This window comes from Thalassophryne amazonica, chromosome 3, assembly GCF_902500255.1.
Source record: "Thalassophryne amazonica chromosome 3, fThaAma1.1, whole genome shotgun sequence".
Taxonomy (NCBI): domain Eukaryota; kingdom Metazoa; phylum Chordata; class Actinopteri; order Batrachoidiformes; family Batrachoididae; genus Thalassophryne; species Thalassophryne amazonica.
The window spans coordinates 88,180,114-88,202,705 of NC_047105.1; the positions used below are offsets into that span (position 1 = coordinate 88,180,114).

At 40.9% G+C, this 22,592-nt stretch overlaps 1 protein-coding gene across 1 annotated transcript in view; it reads left to right on the top strand.

The window, feature by feature from the left end:
• Positions 1-22,592, top strand: part of LOC117507223 (plexin-A1-like) — a 570,294-nt gene that overhangs the window by 300,277 nt on the left and 247,425 nt on the right. Inside the window, 1 exon segment of the mRNA XM_034167043.1 lies at positions 16,719-16,819. Within this exon segment, the coding sequence (XP_034022934.1) occupies positions 16,719-16,819 (101 nt within the window).

Genomic DNA, 22,592 nt, shown 5'->3' on the forward strand with positions numbered 1-22,592 from the left:
GATCGTAAGTGACCCCACTCATCCATTACGTAGTCTCTTCAGCCTGCTGCCGTCGGGGAGGAGACTGCGCAGTCTCCAGGCCAAGACCAGCGGGCTGAGAGACAGCTTTTTCCACCAGGCTGTCAGGACACTCAACTCCCTCCCTGCTTTGCCCCCTTTCCCCCTGCTGCCCTCCACTCACACATAAACACAAACTGGACTGTTTCACTTTCCACTCCTGCCAATTCCCTAACCTCCCTAACCTAAGCTGCTGTGAAGATATTGCACTTTATACATACAATACTCTCTGCACAATGATCAACAACTGTATATATTCTTGCTCTGGTCATGGAATTTGCACATATCCATTACTGCTGAATGTTGTCCTGCCACTTTGCACTACAAGTATTGTTTGTTTACAATTTACCTTTTGTATAATTTTGTTACAATTACACTATTACAACTTTTTTTTTTTTTTTTTTTTACAGCTGTTAGATCTCTACACTTGATATTTATACGAGGGCTGTCCGTAAAGTATAGGTCCTTTTTATTTTTTTCAAAAACTATATGGATTTCATTCATATGTTTTTACGTCAGACATGCTTGAACCCTCGTGCGCATGCGTGAGTTTTTCCATGCCTGTCGGTGACGTCATTCGCCTGTGAGCACTCCTTGTGGGAGGAGTCGTCCAGCCCCTCGTCGGAATTCCTTTGTCTGAGAAGTTGCTGAGAGACTGGCGCTTTGTTTGATCAAAATTTTTTCTAAACCTGTGAGACATATCGAAGTGGACATGGTTTGAAAAATTAAGCTGGTTTTCAGTGAAAATTTTAACAGCTGATGAGAGATTTTGAGGTGATTCTGTCGCTTTAAGGACTTTTCACGGTGCGAGACGTCGCGCTGCGCTCTCAGGCAGCGTCATCAGCCTGTTTCAAGCTTAAAACCTCCACATTTCAGACTCTATTGATCCAGGACGTCGTGAGAGAACAGAGACGTTTCAGAAGAAGTCGGTTTCAGCATTTTATCCGGATATTCCACTGTTAAAGGAGATTTTTTTAATGAAAGACGTGCGGACGGGTCCGCGCGTCGGGACGCAGCCGGCGCGGCGGCACAGGAAAAACACCTCCGTGTTGATAACCATTTGTTAAAATCCAGTTGGCTTTTGATGGCTTTCAGTGGAGTGAGTATATGAGAAATTGTTTATCAGCTGGAGATGTTCCAACTTGTCCTCAAGGCTTCCAACAGAGGTGTTTTTCCTGTGGCGGAGCGTCGCGGCAGCTGCGAGCCGACGCTGCAATCCGCCCGCACGTCTTTCATTAAAAAAATCTCCTTTAACAGTGGAATATCCGGATAAAATGCTGAAACCGACTTCTTCTGAAACTTCTCTGTTCTCTCACGACGTCCTGGATCAACAGAGCCTGAAATGTGGAGGTTTTAAGCTTGAAACAGGCTGATGACGCTGCCTGAGAGTGCAGCGCAACGTCTCGCACCGTGAAAAGTCCTTAAAGCGACAGAATCACCTCAAAATCTCTCATCAGCTGTTAAAATTTTCACTGAAGACCAGCTTAATTTTTCGAACCATGTCCACTTCGATGTGTCTCACAGGTTTAGAAAAAATTTTGATCAAACAAAGCGCCAGTCTCTCAGCAACTTCTCAGACAAAGGAATTCCGACGAGGGGCTGGACGACTCCTCCCACAAGGAGTGCTCACAGGCGAATGACGTCACCGACAGGCGTGGAAAAACTCACGCATGCGCACGAGGGTTCAAGCATGTCTGACGTAAAAACATATGAATGAAATCCATATAGTTTTTGAAAAAAATTAAAAGGACCTATACTTTACGGACAGACCTCATACTTTGTTATTATATTTCTTAAATACCTTCTTTTGTGAGGTCAGGGAGTCCAGAGATCAGGTATTTCAGTTCTCAATATGTCTGTGATGTATTGTAGAAATGACAATAAAGCTGACTTGACTTGACTTGACTTGAAGGTGCGAGACCTGATATTCTTAACGATGACTGTCTTTTCCTCTCCCATACATCCATTATCTGTTCACCTATTGTTACCCCTTTTTCTCTTGGTCATCCTTTTTTCTCTATAAGACACCAATCGTGTGCTCTAGCTTTCTTTCAGCTCTCCTTTTATATGAAACTTAGGAATCACACTTGTTCTGACAGTGACATATAACAGCTGCCTGCCACCATATCTCCTTTACTCAGCACAATGTCTTTAAAGATTCCCTTCTTTTTCTTTTTTGTTATATTCTTCTTTCTCTCTAGTAATCTGCACCCCATCTGTTCCAATCTACCACATATCATCTCTTCTGGTCCATACTATTGATCGTTTGCATCATTTTTTTCTATTTTTCTCTCTGAGCCGCTAGCCAGCAAGAAGGTTAGTGTGAGGTCTCTCCTGACTTTGGATGGAAGGTATTGGCATGTGCCAGTTTGAACAATGCTCACAAGAAAGGGGTTATACCTCATTGTGGACATTTTGAGGAGAGAAGCTTGCAACCATTTGGACAGGGTTGTTGATGATGATGATGATGATGATAATAATAATATTTTTATTGATAAAGCTGCCCAGTGGTGCAGGCAGTTCGTATATTTGCGGCCCAATCAGAAGGTCCCCAGTTCAAGGCCACCTGTGCCCCATTCCCCATGTACATCTGGGCCTGCATCTGAAAGGGCATCCTGTGTAAAACGTGCCATTGTCGACATGTGGAGCCATGCCCAATCTGCTGTGGCAACTTCAAGCAAAATGGGAGCAGCCAAAAAAATGCCAGTCTTTCAGGAAGCAAATTCCATACAAATGCCAAATAATTACCAAAACAATTAAATACACAAAACGTTACAATGCCAAGTATTATCATTGTGATAAGACAGTAATATAAATCGAACAGATCATGTGATGGCACATAAGGCTCAACGGGTTTTACTAGATAGGGGTTGCACAACCATTCAGGATTTTATAGTGTATGTTAGAAACAACTTTAACTGCAGGGAGTAAACATCCAGGGTTGCAGTACGAGACATTCGGGGGTGTGAGTCTTACAGATAAATCTGGAAATATGGCTTTTCCAACCTGAAAATGAGGCTCTTGTGAAACATACAAATCTATCTTTCTTGGGTGGGGGGCGGGCGAATGCACACGGTCTGTGAGTAATAACCACAAACTTAGGAGCAAAAAACAGAAAAACAAGTGACGCACATCACCTGCTTTTTTCGGTGACCATCTGGAGTGTGGCCAGGCGGACCCAGAGATGCCCACACACCTGTTAAGTGGCCATCAGTTGGGGTGATCCAAGCAGACACACTCAATCTGAAATTCCTTTTTTTTTTTTTGATACATATACACACCCAGTTTGAGCAACGGAGCTTCTGCAAATTTGTGAGGTGAGTTAGTAATTGAAAATAAATCATGACGTTAGTGCACCACCATTTTATCAGTCACATATATGTGGTATGAGGGTCAATTTTTAAAGGTGATAACTATAAGATATGAATATATGGACCATGGGAAATACATAAAATCCACTACTGAGATAAGTCATGATATACACACAAACGCAACTGGCCAAACCGGGGGTGCGAAGCAAACATAATGCGAATACTTATTCATTGTTCAACTAAATTCGATCACCCCATGGGTTTAAGGCTCTCAACACTGACACTTTCTAACAACACAACTGGAGTTTTATTTATTGAATGAATTAGCAGTTAAGGAACATGGATTTTAAATGTAACAGACCGGGACACTACAGGTTACATTCAACACCACATTTTTGGCATGCTGTCTGCAGCCGTAATGAGTGATTAAGACACTGGTCTATGGGGGGGAATTAATCTTACCGTGTGCCCATCAAATCAGAAGCAAATTCAGATTAATTAGTTGAAGTGATTTTTGTTTATTTTTTTACCAAAATAATACTTGGGTGCTATGTGTCACAAATTTGCTGGGGTTTGGTGTCACCCTTTTCAGATAAAAACCCAAAAAGAAAAATTCCAAGATAATTATGTCCTCTATGTTATCACAGTTATTTAATCAGTATATAGAAAGACAGTCATTTTGTATTTTTTTCCCTGCAGATAGGGCTGTTCTGTTTTTACTGACCAATAATGTTGGCTTGTGTAATGGTGACCCCTTTTCGTGAAGTAGCCTTATCGGCTAACTTTAGGTTAGTCTTAACTGCACAGTCAGTGGGTCCGCCGATTTTTGCAGACTGACGCCAATATGAGTAAATTAACCCGTTTTTGCCTAGATTTTTTTTTTATATAAATATATAAGAGGTCTGTTAGAAAAGTATCCGACCTTTTTATTTTTTTCAAAAACCATATGGTTTTGAATCACGTGTGATTGCATCAGCCAAGCTTGAACCTTCGTGCGCATGCGTGAGTTTTTTCACGCCTGTCGGTTGCGTCATTCGCCTGTGAGAAGGCTTTGTGTGAGCAGTGGTCCACCCTCTCATCTTTTTTTTATTGCGAATAAATGTCTGAATGATTTGGAGCTTTGCTGCATCAATTTTTTTCCAGAAACTGTGAGAGACCTCCAGGTGGACACCGTTTGGAAAATTAATATGGCTTTCAGGGATGATTTTGTGGGGATTACACAGATTAAGGAGTGTTACTGCCGCTTTAAGGCCGGCCCACAGCGTCTGAGAGCGCGGCGTGCTCCGAGCGCCGATCGACAGGCTCACACCCCGCTAAAACAACCAGATTATTTCCAACGTGAAGGCTTTGTTGATCTGGGACGTCATCTGACTTTCACAAAAAGGCAAGAGACACTTTTTCGGCACATTCCACTGTTACAGGAGTTTTTTTCATGGAAAGAAAAGCGGAGGGATGCGCCACGGAGCCGGTCATTACGCGGCACAAAATCACCTCGGTGTCGGTCTCACAGGACAGCTTTCAGGTGGATTTCAGATGGCTGTCGGTTGCTTTTCAGTCGTGTGATTATCCAAGAACTTGAGCATGAGCTGGACATGCCCCAACATGTCCTGTGAGGCTTCATCACGGCGTTGCTTTGCGCCATGCGGCTCCAGCGCGACGCCCGGAATTCCGCTCCTCTTTCCATGACAAAAACTCTTGTAACAGTGGAATGTGCTGTTCATTTCTAAACTGGACGCTGTCTTGATCCGGTGTGTCGTCTGACTAGCACAGGAATTGTGAAAAGACATGGACATCAGCACTTTTTCGGCACATTGAGACAGACGTGCGGAGGAGTTCTGCGCTTCGCGGTGGAGCCGCATGGCGCAAAGCAACGCCGTGATGAAGCCTCACAGGACATGTTGGGGCATGTCCAGCTCATGCTCAATTTCTCGGATAATCACATGACTGAAAAGCAACCGACAGCCGTCTGAAATCCACCTAAAAGCCGTCCTGTGAGACCAACATGGAGGTGGTTTTGTGCTGCGTAATGAACGGCTCCGTGGCGCGTCCCTCCGCTTTTCTTTCCATGAAAAAAACTCCTGTAACAGTGGAATGTGCCGAAAAAGTGCTGATGTCCACGTCTCCTGCCTTTTTGTGAAAGTCAGACGACGTCCTGGATCAACAAAGCCTTCACGTTGGAAATGATCTGGTTGTTTTAGCGGGGTGTGAGCCTGTCGATCGGCACTCAGAGCGTGCCGCGCTCTCAGACGCTGTGGGCCGGCCTTAAAGCGGCAGTAACACTCCTTAATCTGTGTAATCCCCACAAAATCGTCCCTGAAAGCCATATTAATTTTCCGAACGGTGTCCACCTGGAGGTCTCTCACAGTTTCTGGAAAAAATTGATGCAGCAAAGCTCCAAATCGTTCCGACATTTCTTCGCAATAAAAAAAACGACGAGAGGGGTGGACCAGTGCGCACACAATGCCTGCTCACAGGCGAATGACGCAACCGACAAGTGTGAAAAAACTCATGCATGCGCACGAAGGTTCAAGCTTGGCTGATGCAATCACACGTGATTCAAATCCATATGGTTTTTGAAAAAAATAAAAAGGTCGGATACTTTTCTAACAGACCTCGTGTGTGTGTGTATATGTGTATATATATATATATATATATATATATATATATATATACAACCCCTGGCAAAAATTATGGAATCACCGGCCTCGGAGGATGTTCATTCAGTTGTTTAATTTTGTAGAAAAAAAGCAGATCACAGACATGATACAAAACTAAAGTCATTTCAAATGGCAACTTTTTGGCTTTAAGAAACACTATAAGAAATCAGGAAAAAAAATTGTGGCAGTCAGTAACAGTTACTTTTTTAGACCAAGCAGAGGGAAAAAAAATACAGACTCACTCAATTCTGAGGAATAAATGGAATCACCCTGTACATTTTCATCCCCAAAACTAACACCTGCATCAAATCAGATCTGCTCGTTAGTCTGCATCTAAAAAGGAGTGATCACACCTTGGAGAGCTGTTGCACCAAGTGGACTGACATGAATCATGGCTCCAACACGAGAGATGTCAACTGAAACAAAGGAGAGGATTATCAAACTCTTAAAAGAGGGTAAATCATCACACAGTGTTGCAAAAGATGTTGGTTGTTCACAGTCAGCTGTGTCTAAACTCTGGACCAAATACAAACAACATGGGAAGGTTGTTACAGGCAAACATACTGGTAGACCAAGGAAGCCATCAAAGCGTCGACAGAAAACTTAAAGCAATATGTCTCAAAAATTGAAACTGCACAACAAAACAAATGAGGAATGAATGGGAGGAAACTGGAGTCAATGTCTGTGACCGAACTGTAAGAAACCGCCTAAAGGAAATGGGATTTACATACAGAAAAGCTAAAAAAAAAGCCATCATTAGCACCTAAACAGAAAAAAAAACAAGGTTACAATGGGCTAAGCAAAGCAATTGTGGACTGTGGATGACTGGATGAAAGTCATATTCAGTGATGAATCTCGAATCTGCATTGGGCAAGGTGATGATACTGGAACTTTTGTTTGGTGCCGTTCCAATGAGATTTATAAAGATGACTGCCTGAAGAGAACATGTAAATTTCCACAGTCATTGATGATATGGGGCTGCATGTCAGGTAAAGGCACTGGGGAGATGGCTGTCATTACATCATCAATAAATGCACAAGTTTACGTTGATATTTTGGACACTTTTCTTATCCCATCAGTTGAAAGGATGTTTGGGGATGATGAAATCATTTTTCAAGATGATAATGCATCTTGCCATAGAGCAAAAACTGTGAAAACATTCCTTGCAAAAAGACACATAGGGTCAATGTCATGGCCTGCAAATAGTCCGGATCTTAATCCAATTGAAAATCTTTGGTGGAAGTTGAAGAAGATGGTCCATGACAAGACTCCAACCTGCAAAGCTGATCTGGCAACAGCAATCAGAGAAAGTTGGAGCCAGATTGATGAAGAGTACTGTTTGTCACTCATTAAGTCCATGCCTCAGAGACTGGAAGCTGTTATAAAAGCCAGAGGTGGTGCAACAAAATACTAGTGATGTGTTGGAGCGTTCTTTTGTTTTTCATGATTCCATAATTTTTTCCTCAGAATTGAGTGATTCCATATTTTTTTTCCCTCTGCTTGGTTTAAAAAGTAACCGTTACTGACTGCCACAATTTTTTTTCCTGATTTCTTATAGTGTTTCTTAAAGCCAGAAAGTTGCCATTTTAAATGACTTTAGTTTTGTGTCATCTCTGTGATCTGCTTTTTTTTCTACAAAATTAAACAACTGAATGAACATCCTCCGAGGCCGGTGATTCCATAATTTTTGCCAGGGGTTGTATAAGTGGAAAACGCTGCATTAGTACCTTTGAGATGTTTTATTGTGAGTAGAAAATGACAGTGATACACTTTGGCAACAATTGTTGCCATTGGGGCAAAATGGGTTAAGTACTTTTATTTATTTTTTGGTGGTTTCTTGTGGCAATTTGTAAAAGCGGAAATACACTCCTTCTCAAAACGTGCCCCTGTGAATAAATCAAGCACACCGTCCTCTTCTTCTATGGCATTTAACGGCAGCTGGCATCCTTATTGTTGCATTGCTGACACCTTCTGCATCGGTCCGTTATAGCAGTACTAAATACTCTCTGAGTCCAGTGTCAAGTATATAAAAAGCCAACACTTCCCCCTCCCACTTGACCCTATGTCTAAAGTACTTCCTACAGAAACTTCTTTCAAGCCTATTCTTCTAAATTCTGAGAGAAGCTCTTGCTTTTCTCTGGAATATTTATTACAGTATATGAGGACATGCTGCACTGTCTCTGGCTGTGGACTCATAAAAATCAATCCAAACACAATGTTTCTCTCCAGTGTTAGTGAAGCCGAAATAATAGATATTGTTAATAAATGTAAAAATAAAAAATCAACTGACTGTTATGACATAGATATGAAGCTAGTAAAAACAATAATCAAAAGCATATCAAAACCCCTGACTCATATATGTAACTTGTCATTTCAAACTGGGACATTCCCGATCAAAATGAAGATGGCAAAAGTTATTCCACTATACAAAAATGGAAATAAACATATCTTCACAAACTACAGACCGGTCTCTCTACTTCCATAATCTTCCACAATTTTCCAAAAGCTTTTTAACAACAGGTTAGGATCCTTTATGTCCAGCTCTCCACAAGTTCTTTTATACTCACACGACTGGTAAGCACTGAAAGCCAAGATAGACATGTCTCAACTTGTCCTCTAACACTCCGAAACGGAGGTGTTCCTTTGTCTTGCTTCATCAGCGAATCGGTCGTGACGCGCGAAGCCTCCGCGCGGCTTTCCATGACAAAATCTCTTGTTAAAAGTGAAATCTGCCGGAAAATGGCTGATGTCCAGGTCTTGTGATAACCAGAGAAAGAGCACACGACGGTCTCGTATCCACAGAGCCATCAGCTTAGAAATGATCCAGTGGTTTGTGCCGCATCGTCGCAGCTCGCAGCGCGGCACACCGACCGTCCTTTAAAGGGGTCCTTAAACCTGTAGTTAAAGTCCTTGTTCTCTGTGAAGCCCGTAAAATTTTCACTGAAAGCCAGATAAATTTTTCGAATGGTTTCCAGGTGCCAGTCTCTAACAGCTTCTGAAAAAATTCTGATGGAAAAAAAAGTCCTTTTCATTCCGCCATTTCCAGACAATGAAAATCCGACGAGGGGGCGGGACCACTCCTCCCACAAGGAGTGCTCACAGGCGAATGACGTCACCGACAGGCGTGGAAAAACTCACGCATGCGCACGAGGGTTCAAGCATGTCTGACGTAAAAACATATGAATGAAATCCATATAGTTTTTGAAAAAAATAAAAAGGTACGATACTTTATGGACAGACCTCGTGTGTATATATATATATATATATATATATATATATATATATATATATATATATATATATACATATGTGTGTGTGTGTGTGTGTATGTATGTACGAGGTCTATTAGAAATGTATCCGACCTTATTATTTTTTTCAAAAACCATATGGATTTGAATCACGTGTGATTACATCAGACATGCTTGAACCCTCGTGGGCATGCGAGAGTTTTTTCACGCCTGTCGGTTACGTCATTCGCCTGTGGGCAGTCTTTGAGTGAGGAGTCGTCCCGCTCGTCGATTTTTTTCATTGTTTAGGAATGGCTCAGAGACTGTTGCTTTGTTTGATAAAATTTTTTTCAAAACTGTAAGGCACAACTGAGTGGACACCATTCAATAAATTCAGCTGGTTTTCGGTAAAAATTTTAACGGCTGATGAGAGATTTTGGTCTGGTAGTGTCGCTTTAAGGACGGTCCACGGCGCCTGACGGCGATCTGCGCTTCGAGGCGGCAGCGTCTCGCCGTTTCAAGTTGAAAACTTCCACATTTCAGGCTCTGTTGACGCAGTAAGTCGTCAGAGAACAGAGAACTTTCAGAAGAAGTCGGCATGAGGAGTTTATTCGGACATTCCATTGTTAACGGTCATTTTGTAATGAAAGAACGTGCGGGCAGAGTCGCATGTCGGGCTGGACCCGACCGCGGGGGTCGCGCCAGGAAAAACACCTCCGTTGGAAATCTTAACGGGCAAGTTGGAACATGCCCAAGCTGTTAAACAATTTCTCAGTTACTCACTTGTTGAAAGCCATTAAAAGCCGCCTGAATTCTACAAATGGCTTTCAACACGGAGGTGTTTTTCCTGTCGCGGCGCACACAGATTTGCCGAGTCGTCACGGAAACGACTCGGCGAATTTGCGCGTACGTCTTTCATTAAAAAAATGTCCTTAAACAGTGGAATGTCCGCATAAATTCCTCATGCCGGCCTCTTCTGAATCTTCTCTGTTCTCTCACGATGTCCTGGGTGAATTAAGCCTTAAATTAGGATGTTTTCAGCTCGAAACAGGCCGACGACAGCGCCTGGAAGCGCTGCAGGATGTCCCGCTCCGTGGGAAGTCCTTACACCGACAGAAACACCCCATAATCTCTCATCAGCCGTTAAACTTTTCACAGAAAACCAGCTTAATTTCTCGAATAGTGTCCACTCGAATATTCCTCACAGGTCCAGAAAAAATTTTGATAAAGCAACGCGCGCCGTCTCGAGCAGCGTGTGAAACAAAGGAATTCAGCCGAGAGGGCGGGACCACATCTCACTCAAGGCCTGCCCACAGGGAAATGACGTCACCGACACGCGTGAAAAAACTCACGCATGCGCACGAGGGTTCAAGCAGGATTGGTGTAATCGCATGTCATTCAAATCCATATAGTTAAAAAAAAAAATAAAAGGGTCGGTTTATTATCTAAGAGACCTCGTATATATACATATATGTATATTTATGTTTACATTTATATAAATATGTACATATGTAAGTTTATTGATACATAAAAAGACTTTTCCTTTTCTTTCCTCCTTGTTTCCCCGTCTTACATCACTTACATCATTATCACCAGATCAGGGTCGGCAAGTGGGGGTCTGTTGCTCCAAGGTCTCCCCCTTCTGCCAGCAGACTCCAAAACCTTGTCTTTTAATGCAGAGCCTAGGACATTCAGCAAAGGGTGGACCTGTGTCAGGGGGCGACCCCTCTCTGGCAGCAGGTTTACAAAATACTTTGCATCTTTTAATGCACCACACACATGACAAATGGGGAAGGAGTGGAAGGGGGAAAAAAAAAGAAAATAATAATAATGATAATGATAAATTAATAAAAAAGTTAAGGTAATTAAATTAATAAAATAAAATGAATGTAGCATAATTCTATATATGTATTATGTGTATACGTGTGTGTATAGGTGATGTATGTGTGTATTTTGTGTATGTATGTTCGCATGTATGATGTGTGTGTGTATATATATATATATATATATATATATATATATATATATATTGAGACAGAATTACCATCGACACACACAAGAATATTCCTTTTAAATAGTCATTTTCTGAGTAAATGTGGGGAATTTATTGACATATGAAAATGGCTTAAGGAATGATACCAGCAATATCAATAGCAATTAAAAAATGGTAGTAATAATAATAATAGAAATAAAAAAAAACAAAACAAAAAAAAACAAAAAAAAAATTTTGATTGACAATAATTATTGTCATTATTACTGTCTATTATGGTGGAATTGTTTTTATCATCATCATTATTATTATTATTATTATAGATCCTCATCACTAATATATGATATCAATTACATAGTAATAAAAAAGGAATATTGGTCACACTCGGTAGTCGTAATAACGTATGGGTATTTGGGGGTGGGATTAAATAAGTTCATCTTCATCCCACCCCTTTTCGGGTTAAGTGCGCGGGTATGTATGCGTGTATGTTTGTATCTCCTGTTCTTTTCAACCCAATGTGGGTAAATGTAGATGTCAAAGAAATGCTTATTTTGTAAAACTCAAAATAAATGATCAGTCAGTCAATATGTATGTATATGTACATGTATATGTGTGTGTATATATGTATATGCATATATGTAGTATGTATGTGTATACATGTATACATGTGTGTGTGTATGTATGTATATGTGTACGTGTATATATATGTGTATATGTGTAGGGGTATGTATATGTATGTGTAGGTATAAATGTATGTATGTGTATATATATGTAGTGTATATTTATTTATGTGTTAGTGGGTATGTATATAGGAATATATATGAGTGTGTATATCTGTGTGTTTAAGTGTATATATGTATATAATGTGTGTGTATGTATGTACGTATACAGGTATATATGCACGGCCCAAGCAGAGGGTCACCCCCTAGAGCCTGGTCTGCTTGAGGTTTCTTCCTAAGAGGGAGTTTTTCCTCACCACAGTTGCCTAGTGCTTGCTCTGGGGGTCGGCAGGGTTAATATGGAGTGACTTGGGCCAAGTTTGCTGTGATTTGGCGCTTTATACATAACATACTTATACATGAATTGAAATGTAATTGAATATTGAAGTGTATGTCTGTGATGATATGTAGTGTGTTGTGAATTTGTGTATATGTTGTTATGACTGTTATAATTGTTGGACTCATTCTAGCAGGGGTGGGCGTTGATAAGCTCTGCTTCTGCCCACACCCTTTCAGACTCACAGGCTTGTTTATATAACATTCATATTATTGGTATGTTTCTGTTATTCGGATTTGTGTGTGTGCCGAATAAATCCATTCATTCATTCATTCCAAACATAGTCTATCCTGATGCTTTTCTTGGAGGAAGAGAATATTGTATGACCAATTCTCAGTCTAGCAATTGTGACTTCATCCTTTCTTTCCATCTGTTTCTTCTACAACTATTTACTGAATCTGTCACTGTACTAGCTATTGAAAATAAATGCTTACCCTTATTCTCCTCTTCCCTGTATTTTTGCCATTGTAAGTTAATTTCCCTCCTGATGATACACTTGCCCTCTGCTTTGGAATGATTGATACTGATGTCTATGTTTTCATTTGTCACAGCTTTTTTGGCCAGCCTAACCACCTTCTCATTTGTTGGGATACCTATATGTGCTGGAACACACATCAGTGTTATCTCAACCCCTTTCCTCGCCACATCCCTTATCGCCAAAAGAATGTTATAATGAGGTCTTGCTGACTACTGGATGAACCTGTGCCAATTCGGAGTCAATTCAATGTGCACTGTTTAGCACAGTTTGCACTGTATTTTATTAAATGTATTTAAATAATATCACTTTGTGTGGGGGGAATTCCCGCTGTATCATGGTAGGTGCGCCGTATATTTTCCTGCTTTTTTTTGTCCTTTGCCAGTCACCACACCTATGGACATTACATGCTTAAATGGATGCGTAAAGAAGCACATGATTATCGTAACAGTGAATGACAATCTCATGATTGCTTATCATCTTAAGGTCCTGTCACATCTTGATGATTTAGCCTACATATGCCAATGTATTAAAAATTTGGTGAATACGCTGGCGTACGTCTAATATGTAGATATGATAGATACTACATCTCTGCAGAAAGTCAGGTAGCTGGTAAAGTAATCCATGTCCCCCCTATTTCCCTTTGTGTCCTGCAGCACTTCATAACATGCCTGGAGGGTCTCTCTGGCCTCTGGTGTCCACTTCCAAAATGTACAGGTGGTCACAGGCTGCCTCAGTACACAGGGCTTGTAGGTGGGTTGAAGAAAAACTGGGTTATGGTCTGATCTGCTAATTGGTGGGAAAGCTGAAGCAGAGTTTGCCTCCTTGGCATTTGCATACAGTAAGTCCAGAGTTTTACTTGCAGCTGAATGTAAACAACACTGGCGACTACATGTGAATCTTCCCTCGGAACATAACTTCTGAGATCTTTTCTTTCACTCTTATATGTCTGGGATTGCACCAGGGATTGTTCGTGTAAAGAATCAGAGCCGTACTTTTGCTTTTCTCATTCCGAGCATCTCTGTCCGCTCACACCGTAGTGAAGCCAGGAATCTCCACACAGGAGTCTGAGATGTCATTCGGCTGGCTCTCTGTAAAACCCATCAGGCTAGTCTCCCTGTAAGTCATATGGCTCTTTGCAAGTGCCTCCAGCTCATCACATTTATTTGATAGGGAATTGGCATTTCCTATCGCAACAGACTGTAGCCGGATTGTATTTCCACCTCTTAGCAGATAGCTTAACCTTCAGCTTCACGCCAGCTCTGCACCCACGGTACGCCTCCCTTAGCCCAGCCGTGTGTGTTTGTCTCCATGTTTAGTCCATCGTAGTGCAAGGAGGGCTTGCTTTGTGTACACAACTCTGTTTGAAGTTGTAGACATTGTTGGTTGTAAAGCAGATCCTAAATACACCATAAGAAAACACTATAAACATCGTAAAACACTAAAACTAACTAGCGCTACAAAGACGTGCTGCCATTCAGGAGGGTGCAATTTTGGTATGTGAGAAAGATGTTATATGTACCGTAATTTCTGGACTATAGTGCACACCTGAATATTAGCTGCACCCACCAATTTTAAAAAGAAAAAAGAAACTGTACATAACTAAGTCGCACTTGTCTATATGCCGTGGATCTCCACATTGTCACATGAGATATTTACACAGAAAGATATTAGAAATATTTTTTTAACTTCTAATGAAATACGCACCGTAAATGTTTTATTTTTCCTGTGTTACACCTAAATATTGACTCGCACATCATCCAGTGCGCGTGCACAGTGTCTCTGCTGCACATGGAGAACAAAGTCATTTTAGCTTTTTCTTCAGATTTCATTGCGTGCAGCCAGGATTGGGTGGAGTCTGTGGTAAATGAGACGTTAATGAGGCGCTGTGACTGTTTCAAGTTGTTGCGCCAAGACAGAGAACTGGTGTGGAAGGGTGGGGGAGAAGGTTGCGCTCCGCTAGCTGATCTGACGGCGCAAAGCGCCAGAGAGGGACTTTTCTTCACTAAAGCGAATGCGTAAGACCTTATATTTACATGTGTGTAAATTTATACCGCATGAGGAGCGCGGCTTTCAAGAAATAATTGACAGCATCAGTTGACGTATTTGGACTTATGAAAAAAACTATAAAAATCCATAAATTCCTTGCATCATTATAAAAGCCACAGTGTTCAAAGTGTGTGAAAAAAGTAGAGGCTTATAGTCCGGAAATTATGGTACACACAAACGATATTGAGTTAACAGCTACTAGACCAGCCAATGATGTTACCATGCTAATGTTCATGCAGTGTTGTGTAAATCACTCCAGAGGTGTTATCAGGTTCCAAAAACCACGTTTTCAGTTTTAAAAGTGTTTATTTCTCGCTAGTTATTGCATAATATATTAGCAATAATACCCATAAACAAAGCGATTTTGAAGCTCAGAGAGACCAGCCACTGTTGTCTGTCACAGTGCCATTCTACTCTGATTGCCTCTCACCCCCACCTTCAAAAAAAAAAGGATTTGCATGATTCATAGCATAAAAATAGGGAAAGAATGTGGCTTTTTAACCTCTTAAAATACCACTTAAAATAGGTCCAGGTTAGCCATCTTTGAACTTTTCCAAGGTCTGTGTCCCAAGAATGTTCCCTGTGAATTTGAAGACTCTGGCAGTAATAAGACTGGACTTATACTGAGTCCAGACGGACGATGGCATCAGATATGACAATGGCCATACTTGATGGGCTCGGGTAAAAATGGGATTATTGATAAACGGTCAGATGTTTTTGCCCATTTATCTTCTGCCTGTATAATACAATGCCATGAAAAAGTCATACTGACGTGTCATTATAGATTACATAGATTCCCTTATTTCACGTTTGTTTTGTGTTTTATGTAAAATGTGGATGATAGCTTAATATTGCATCTGTGCAATTAATGTTCTCTGGCTAATTATCTCAGTGCTCTCGTGTTTTTTTTTTCTTTTCATTCAACCCTTCATACAACTGGTACCTTATAAAAGTCAACTCCCACTGGACTCAATACCACGGTTGTCCCCACATACCACTTGCATGGCATTCTCATGTGTGTCCACACTATAATAGTGTTACCCACGGGTACGGTTGTTAAATGATGTTACTTACTGATCAGTTGGCTTGTTTGCTACGGCGTGACTTGAAACTAGCCTGCAGTGGCAACTTGATACATGTGCCGACACACACACGGGCCATGAAATAGGATAAAGCAACTCATCAACTCAAGTCCCAACACTGAAGAGAAGTTCAGTGTGAGACTGACACTTTGAGCACATGTCCACATTGAGACAGGCAAACACACATGCCTGCAGTGTTACATACTAACAATCTTCACATATGCTAGCAATCTGTCTGTCATCCCCTTAAATACATTCAGTCTTTCATGAATATCTTGAAATGCACACACACTTTCAGAGCCATTGCGGCTGTTTGTGGAACCATCTGTCATCACCTTTAACTTGAACCGTGGACAAATGCGGACACTTGATCTTGCTTCTTAGGCAACATCTGTACCCTATCAACAACATTATACCTTCAGTATAGATGTGAAGGATGCGTGCACGTTATCATTTATCATCTCAAAGATGCACACATTCAGGATCTGTCCTTCTGCTGCTTTACCTCCTGTTGGCTTTTGAGGTCACCTGTCAATCACATTGCTTTTGCCAGGGCTGTCTGTCAGATGTCCCAGCATGCCTTGCAAGACCTCTCCTGTACATGCTTCACTGGAGGCTGTCACACATCGCTGAACTGGAATCACTCACCAAAACAAGCAAACACACACACAAAGATTATTGCTCAGAATAATTCTTTAAATGAATCAGACTGATAATCAGTTAAATTTGTCTCTAAATGTACAATGTACAGTATTGACGACAGCCAGGATATGAATACTTTCTTGATCTCCTCCCTTTCTGTGTCTCTCTGTAGGTTGTCAGAGTTCCTGTGGAGAGCTGTGAGCAGTACACCACTTGTGGTGAATGTTTGGGTTCCAGGGATCCTCATTGTGGATGGTGTGTTCTCCACAACATGTAAGTTTACAAACATGCACACACACAAATGGCACTCACTCCCTAGTCAATCTTTCAATGTTGTTTCTTAGAAATAGATTTTGAGGAATGTTTTAGGTGTTCTGTCATCAGTGCTCTTCGTACATTTTCTTAAAGTTGGTTTGGAAACAGAATACACACCCAGGAGCACACCGACATGAGAAAACTCAGGTTTTTGTCCTCCACTGGCTAAAGGCCCAAAGGGGGTTATGTCGTGGCTCAGTCAGTCAGTCAGTCAGTCTGTCTGCTGAGGAATTTTGTGAAACCTGGTACAACTCCTTGTTATAGGTTGGTAATATGCATGTTATACAATTTGAGTTGGGCCCATTTTGCCAGAGTTATGGCTCTTGATTTACAAATCTAGACTCTGTCAGTTTCATAAAGTGGGAGCCTACATTCTGAAATCAACTCCTCCTACATTTTTAGGAGAAATTTTGAGAAACATGATACAATTCCTTGTTATAGGTTTGTAATATGCATATTTTAATACTGTACAACATTTACACATTTTGGCAGAGTTATGGCCCTTGATTAACACACCTAGTCACTGGTGTCTGCATTCTGACATCAACTATCACATATTTTGAAATGTTATCAGAATGTAGCACTTGTACCAAAGCAGCATTTGTCAGCAGGGCATATTGTGTTCTCAGAGCACTCTTGTTGTTTGAAGTAAAACACCACTGCAAAGTCAAGCTTGTATCGTATTGTCTGTGGATATGTAGTCAAAATGAAACTATTGTGTAGACTTGGGTTTGAATTCTAGTCATTCTGCTTGTCTGATGTCCAGTATGCTTCACCTACATTGTCTCAGTCCACCGAACTATAAATGGGTACCAGCCTTGACTAGGGAAGTAACCTGTGAAGGACTGGCTTCTCATCTACAGGGAGTTGTAGACTCTTATCCGCTTCATGCTACCCCATCCCCGTAGAGACGGTGCCTGCTCCCAGACCACCAATAACCAGCAAAAATCTATTTAAGCATAAAAATTCAAAAAGAAAAAATAATATAGCACCTTCAACTGCACCACAGACTAAAACAGTTAAATGTGGTCTATTAAACATTAGGTCTCTCTCTTCTAAGTCCCTGTTGGTAAATGATATAATAATTGATCAACATATTGATTTATTCTGCTTAACAGAAACCTGGTTACAGCAGGATGAATATGTTAGTTTAAATGAGTCAACACCCCCGAGTCACACTAACTGTCAGAATGCTCGTAGCACGGGCCGGGGCGGAGGATTAGCAGCAATCTTCCATTCCAGCTTATTAATTAATCAAAAACCCAGACAGAGCTTTAATTCATTTGAAAGCTTGTCTCTTAGTCTTGTCCATCCAAATTGGAAGTCCCAAAAACCAGTTTTATTTGTTATTATCTATCGTCCACCTGGTCGTTACTGTGAGTTTCTCTGTGAATTTTCAGACCTTTTGTCTGACTTAGTGCTTAGCTCAGATAAGATAATTATAGTGGGCGATTTTAACATCCACACAGATGCTGAGAATGACAGCCTCAACACTGCATTTAATCTATTATTAGACTCTATTGGCTTTGCTCAAAAAGTAAATGAGTCCACCCACCACTTTAATCATATCTTAGATCTTGTTCTGACTTATGGTATGGAAATAGAAGACTTAACAGTATTCCCTGAAAACTCCCTTCTGTCTGATCATTTCTTAATAACATTTACATTTACTCTGATGGACTACCCAGCAGTGGGGAATAAGTTTCATTACACTACAAGTCTTTCAGAAAGCGCTGTAACTAGGTTTAAGGATATGATTCCTTCTTTATGTTCTCTAATGCCATATACCAACACAGTGCAGAGTAGCTACCTAAACTCTGTAAGGGAGATAGAGTATCTCGTCACTAGTTTTACATCCTCATTGAAGACAACTTTGGATGCTGTAGCTCCTCTGAAAAAGAGAGCTTTAAATCAGAAGTGTCTGACTCCGTGGTATAACTCACAAACTCGTAGCTTAAAGCAGATAACCCGTAAGTTGGAGAGGAAATGGCGTCTCACTAATTTAGAAGATCTTCACTTAGCCTGGAAAAAGAGTCTGTTGCTCTATAAAAAAGCCCTCCGTAAAGCTAGGACATCTTTCTACTCATCACTAATTGAAGAAAATAAGAACAACCCCAGGTTTCTTTTCAGCACTGTAGCCAGGCTGACAAAGAGTCAGAGCTCTATTGAGCTGAATATTCCATTAACTTTAACTAGTAATGACTTCATGACTTTCTTTGCTAACAAAATTTTAACTATTAGAGAAAAAATTACTCATAACCATCCCAAAGACCTATCGTTATCTTTGGCTGCTTTCAGTGATGCCGGTATTTGGTTAGACTCTTTCTCTCCGATTGTTCTGTCTGAGTTATTTTCATTAGTTACTTCATCCAAACCATCAACATGTTTATTAGACCCCATTCCTACCAGGCTGCTCAAGGAAGCCCTACCATTATTTAATGCTTCGATTTTAAATATGATCAATCTATCTTTGTTAGTTGGCTATGTACCACAGGCTTTTAAGGTGGCAGTAATTAAACCATTACTTAAAAAGCCATCACTTGACCCAGCTATCTTAGCTAATTATAGGCCAATCTCCAACCTTCCTTTTCTCTCAAAAATTCTTGAAAGGGTAGTTGTAAAACAGCTAACTGATCATCTGCAGAGGAATGGTCTATTTGAAGAGTTTCAGTCAGGTTTTAGAATTCATCATAGTACAGAAACAGCATTAGTAAAGGTTACAAATGATCTTCTTATGGCCTCGGACAGTGGACTCATCTCTGTGCTTGTTCTGTTAGACCTCAGTGCTGCTTTTGATACTGTTGACCATAAAATTTTATTACAGAGATTAGAGCATGCCATAGGTATTAAAGGCACTGCGCTGCGGTGGTTTGAATCATATTTGTTTAATAGATTACAATTTGTTCATGTAAATGGGGAATCTTCTTCACAGACTAAAGTTAATTATGGAGTTCCACAAGGTTCTGTGCTAGGACCAATTTTATTCACTTTATACATGCTTCCCTTAGGCAGTATTATTAGACGGTATTGCTTAAATTTTCATTGTTACGCAGATGATACCCAGCTTTATCTATCCATGAAGCCAGAGGACACACACCAATTACCTAAACTGCAGGATTGTCTTACAGACATAAAGACATGGATGACCTCTAATTTCCTGCTTTTAAACTCAGATAAATCTGAAGTTATTGTACTTGGCCCCACAAATCTTAGAAACATGGTGTCTAACCAGATCCTTACTCTGGATGGCATTACCCTGACCTCTAGTAATACTGTGAGAAATCTTGGAGTCATTTTTGATCAGGATATGTCATTCAAAGCGCATATTAAACAAATATGTAGGACTGCTTTTTGCATTTACGCAATATCTCTAAAATCAGAAAGGTCTTGTCTCAGAGTGATGCTGAAAAACTAATTCATGCATTTATTTCCTCTAGGCTGGACTATTGTAATTCATTATTATCAGGTTGTCCTAAAAGTTCCCTAAAAAGCCTTCAGTTAATTCAAAATGCTGCAGCTAGAGTACTGACGGGGACTAGAAGGAGAGAGCATATCTCACCCATATTGGCCTCTCTTCATTGGCTTCCTGTTAATTCTAGAATAGAATTTAAAATTCTTCTTCTTACTTATAAGGTTTTGAATAATCAGGTCCCATCTTATCTTAGGGACCTCGTAGTACCATATCACCCCAATAGAGCGCTTCGCTCTCAGACTGCAGGCTTACTTGTAGTTCCTAGGGTTTGTAAGAGTAGAATGGGAGGCAGAGCCTTCAGCTTTCAGGCTCCTCTCCTGTGGAACCAGCTCCCAATTCAGATCAGGGAGACAGACACCCTCTCTACTTTTAAGATTAGGCTTAAAACTTTCCTTTTTGCTAAAGCTTATAGTTAGGGCTGGATCAGGTGACCCTAAACCATCCCTTAGTTATGCTGCTATAGACGTAGACTGCTGGGGGGTTCCTATGATGCACTGTTTCTTTCTCTTTTTGCTCTGTATGCACCACTCTGCATTTAATCACTAGTGATCGATCTCTGCTCCCCTCCACAGCATGTCTTTTTCCTGGTTCTCTCCCTCAGCCCCAACCAGTCCCAGCAGGAGACTGCTCCTCCCTGAGCCTGGTTCTGCTGGAGGTTTCTTCCTGTTAAAAGGGAGTTTTTCCTTCCCACTGTAGCCAAGTGCTTGCTCACAGGGGGTCGTTTTGACCATTGGGGTTTTACATAATTGTTGTATGGCCTTGCCTTGCAATATAGAGCGCCTTGGGGCAGCTGTTTGTTGTGATTTGGCGCTATATAAAAAAAAAATTGATTGATTGATTGATTTGGAGATATCCAGAAAACCTTCACAATGAACCATCTAAGACTGCTTACCTCAACAGACTCCTTTCTGTATGAACAAGCAGCAGTTGTGTCCTGGGCTTTTTTCTAAAGTAGATTTCTTACAGTGCATAACAGTACCTTAAAAAAAAAAATTAGTGCACGGTATTTACACAGTAACCAACAACAAATATAGTGCAGTGAGAAACATTTTGTATTCATTGTGCAAGTAATGCAGTGAATACAATAACATAAATGACAAATCAGAAATTGCAGGTGGAGGATATGAGAAGTGATTTTAAGAATAAGTGACTGTTTTGTGTCAAAGTCAGTAACAGTGGGCATCGTGGATCTTACTGATGAGGCCAAATGCAGTTGGGAAGAAGCTGTTCTTATGCCCTGAGGTTTTAGTCCTGATTGGCTACAGCCTCCTGACAGAGGCGAGTGATTCAAAGGGATTGTGACCAGGGTGAAAGGGGTCAGTCACAATGTTCTTTTCCCGCCTCAGGGCCCTGCAGATGTATAGGTTCTGGATAGATGGCAGGTTGTAGCCAGTCCCCCTTTCAACAGAGTGAATGATCTGTTGTAATTTAAACGTATCCTTGACAGTGAGAGCAATGTACCAGATGGTGATGGAGGAAGTGAGGATGAAAAAAATGATGGATGAGTATAACTGTGCCATCTTTAGAAAAGCCTTTTTGACCACTTGTATCCGCTGTGTCATTCTTGATCATAGCTGGGATTTGGCATGTTGACTGACTGGTAAACTGAAAGCTTTGCTTTTTGGCTCAGATTTCACGGTGGGAATCTGAAAGAATAAGTGTATCACTTGGAGTAATACCCTATTCACAAACCTTCAGGAGAGTCCCACCTTTTTCTGACAGAGGAGGCAACCAAAATGGAAGGTGGTGATACTCATCCATATGAAGCACCACAACATCATCATCCTCAAACACCATCGACCCAGTCTTGAAACCAGCATGACAAAGTAGATTCTGTCCAAGAACATCATAAAAGAATCAGTCTGAGTCCCCCACCCAATGAAATTGTGTTTGACTTTGTTGTGAGAATGTGAACACAGCCATCACAATAGACCTACAGGTGCCAAATCGCCCATAGCAAGGGGCCAGACACCTAATATTTCCACACAATACCCTCGAGACAAACCAATGAACCCTGTCATGTTTTCCCCAGGTATAAAATAACATGTCACCTGTGAGGGTGATACTTTAGCTTTTTTCCTGTGAGTCCTCCGGAATCTTTGCAAAGATAGTGTTTTTCAAGTCAAGATCGTTAAAATAGCACATTTTAAAACCAGTTCCATTGGTTGATGACCTATAACTCCATCCAGTTTTTATACTCACTTACCCCAATTAAGGGTCACAGGGGGGCTTGAGCCTATCCCGGCGTGAGGCCTGGAC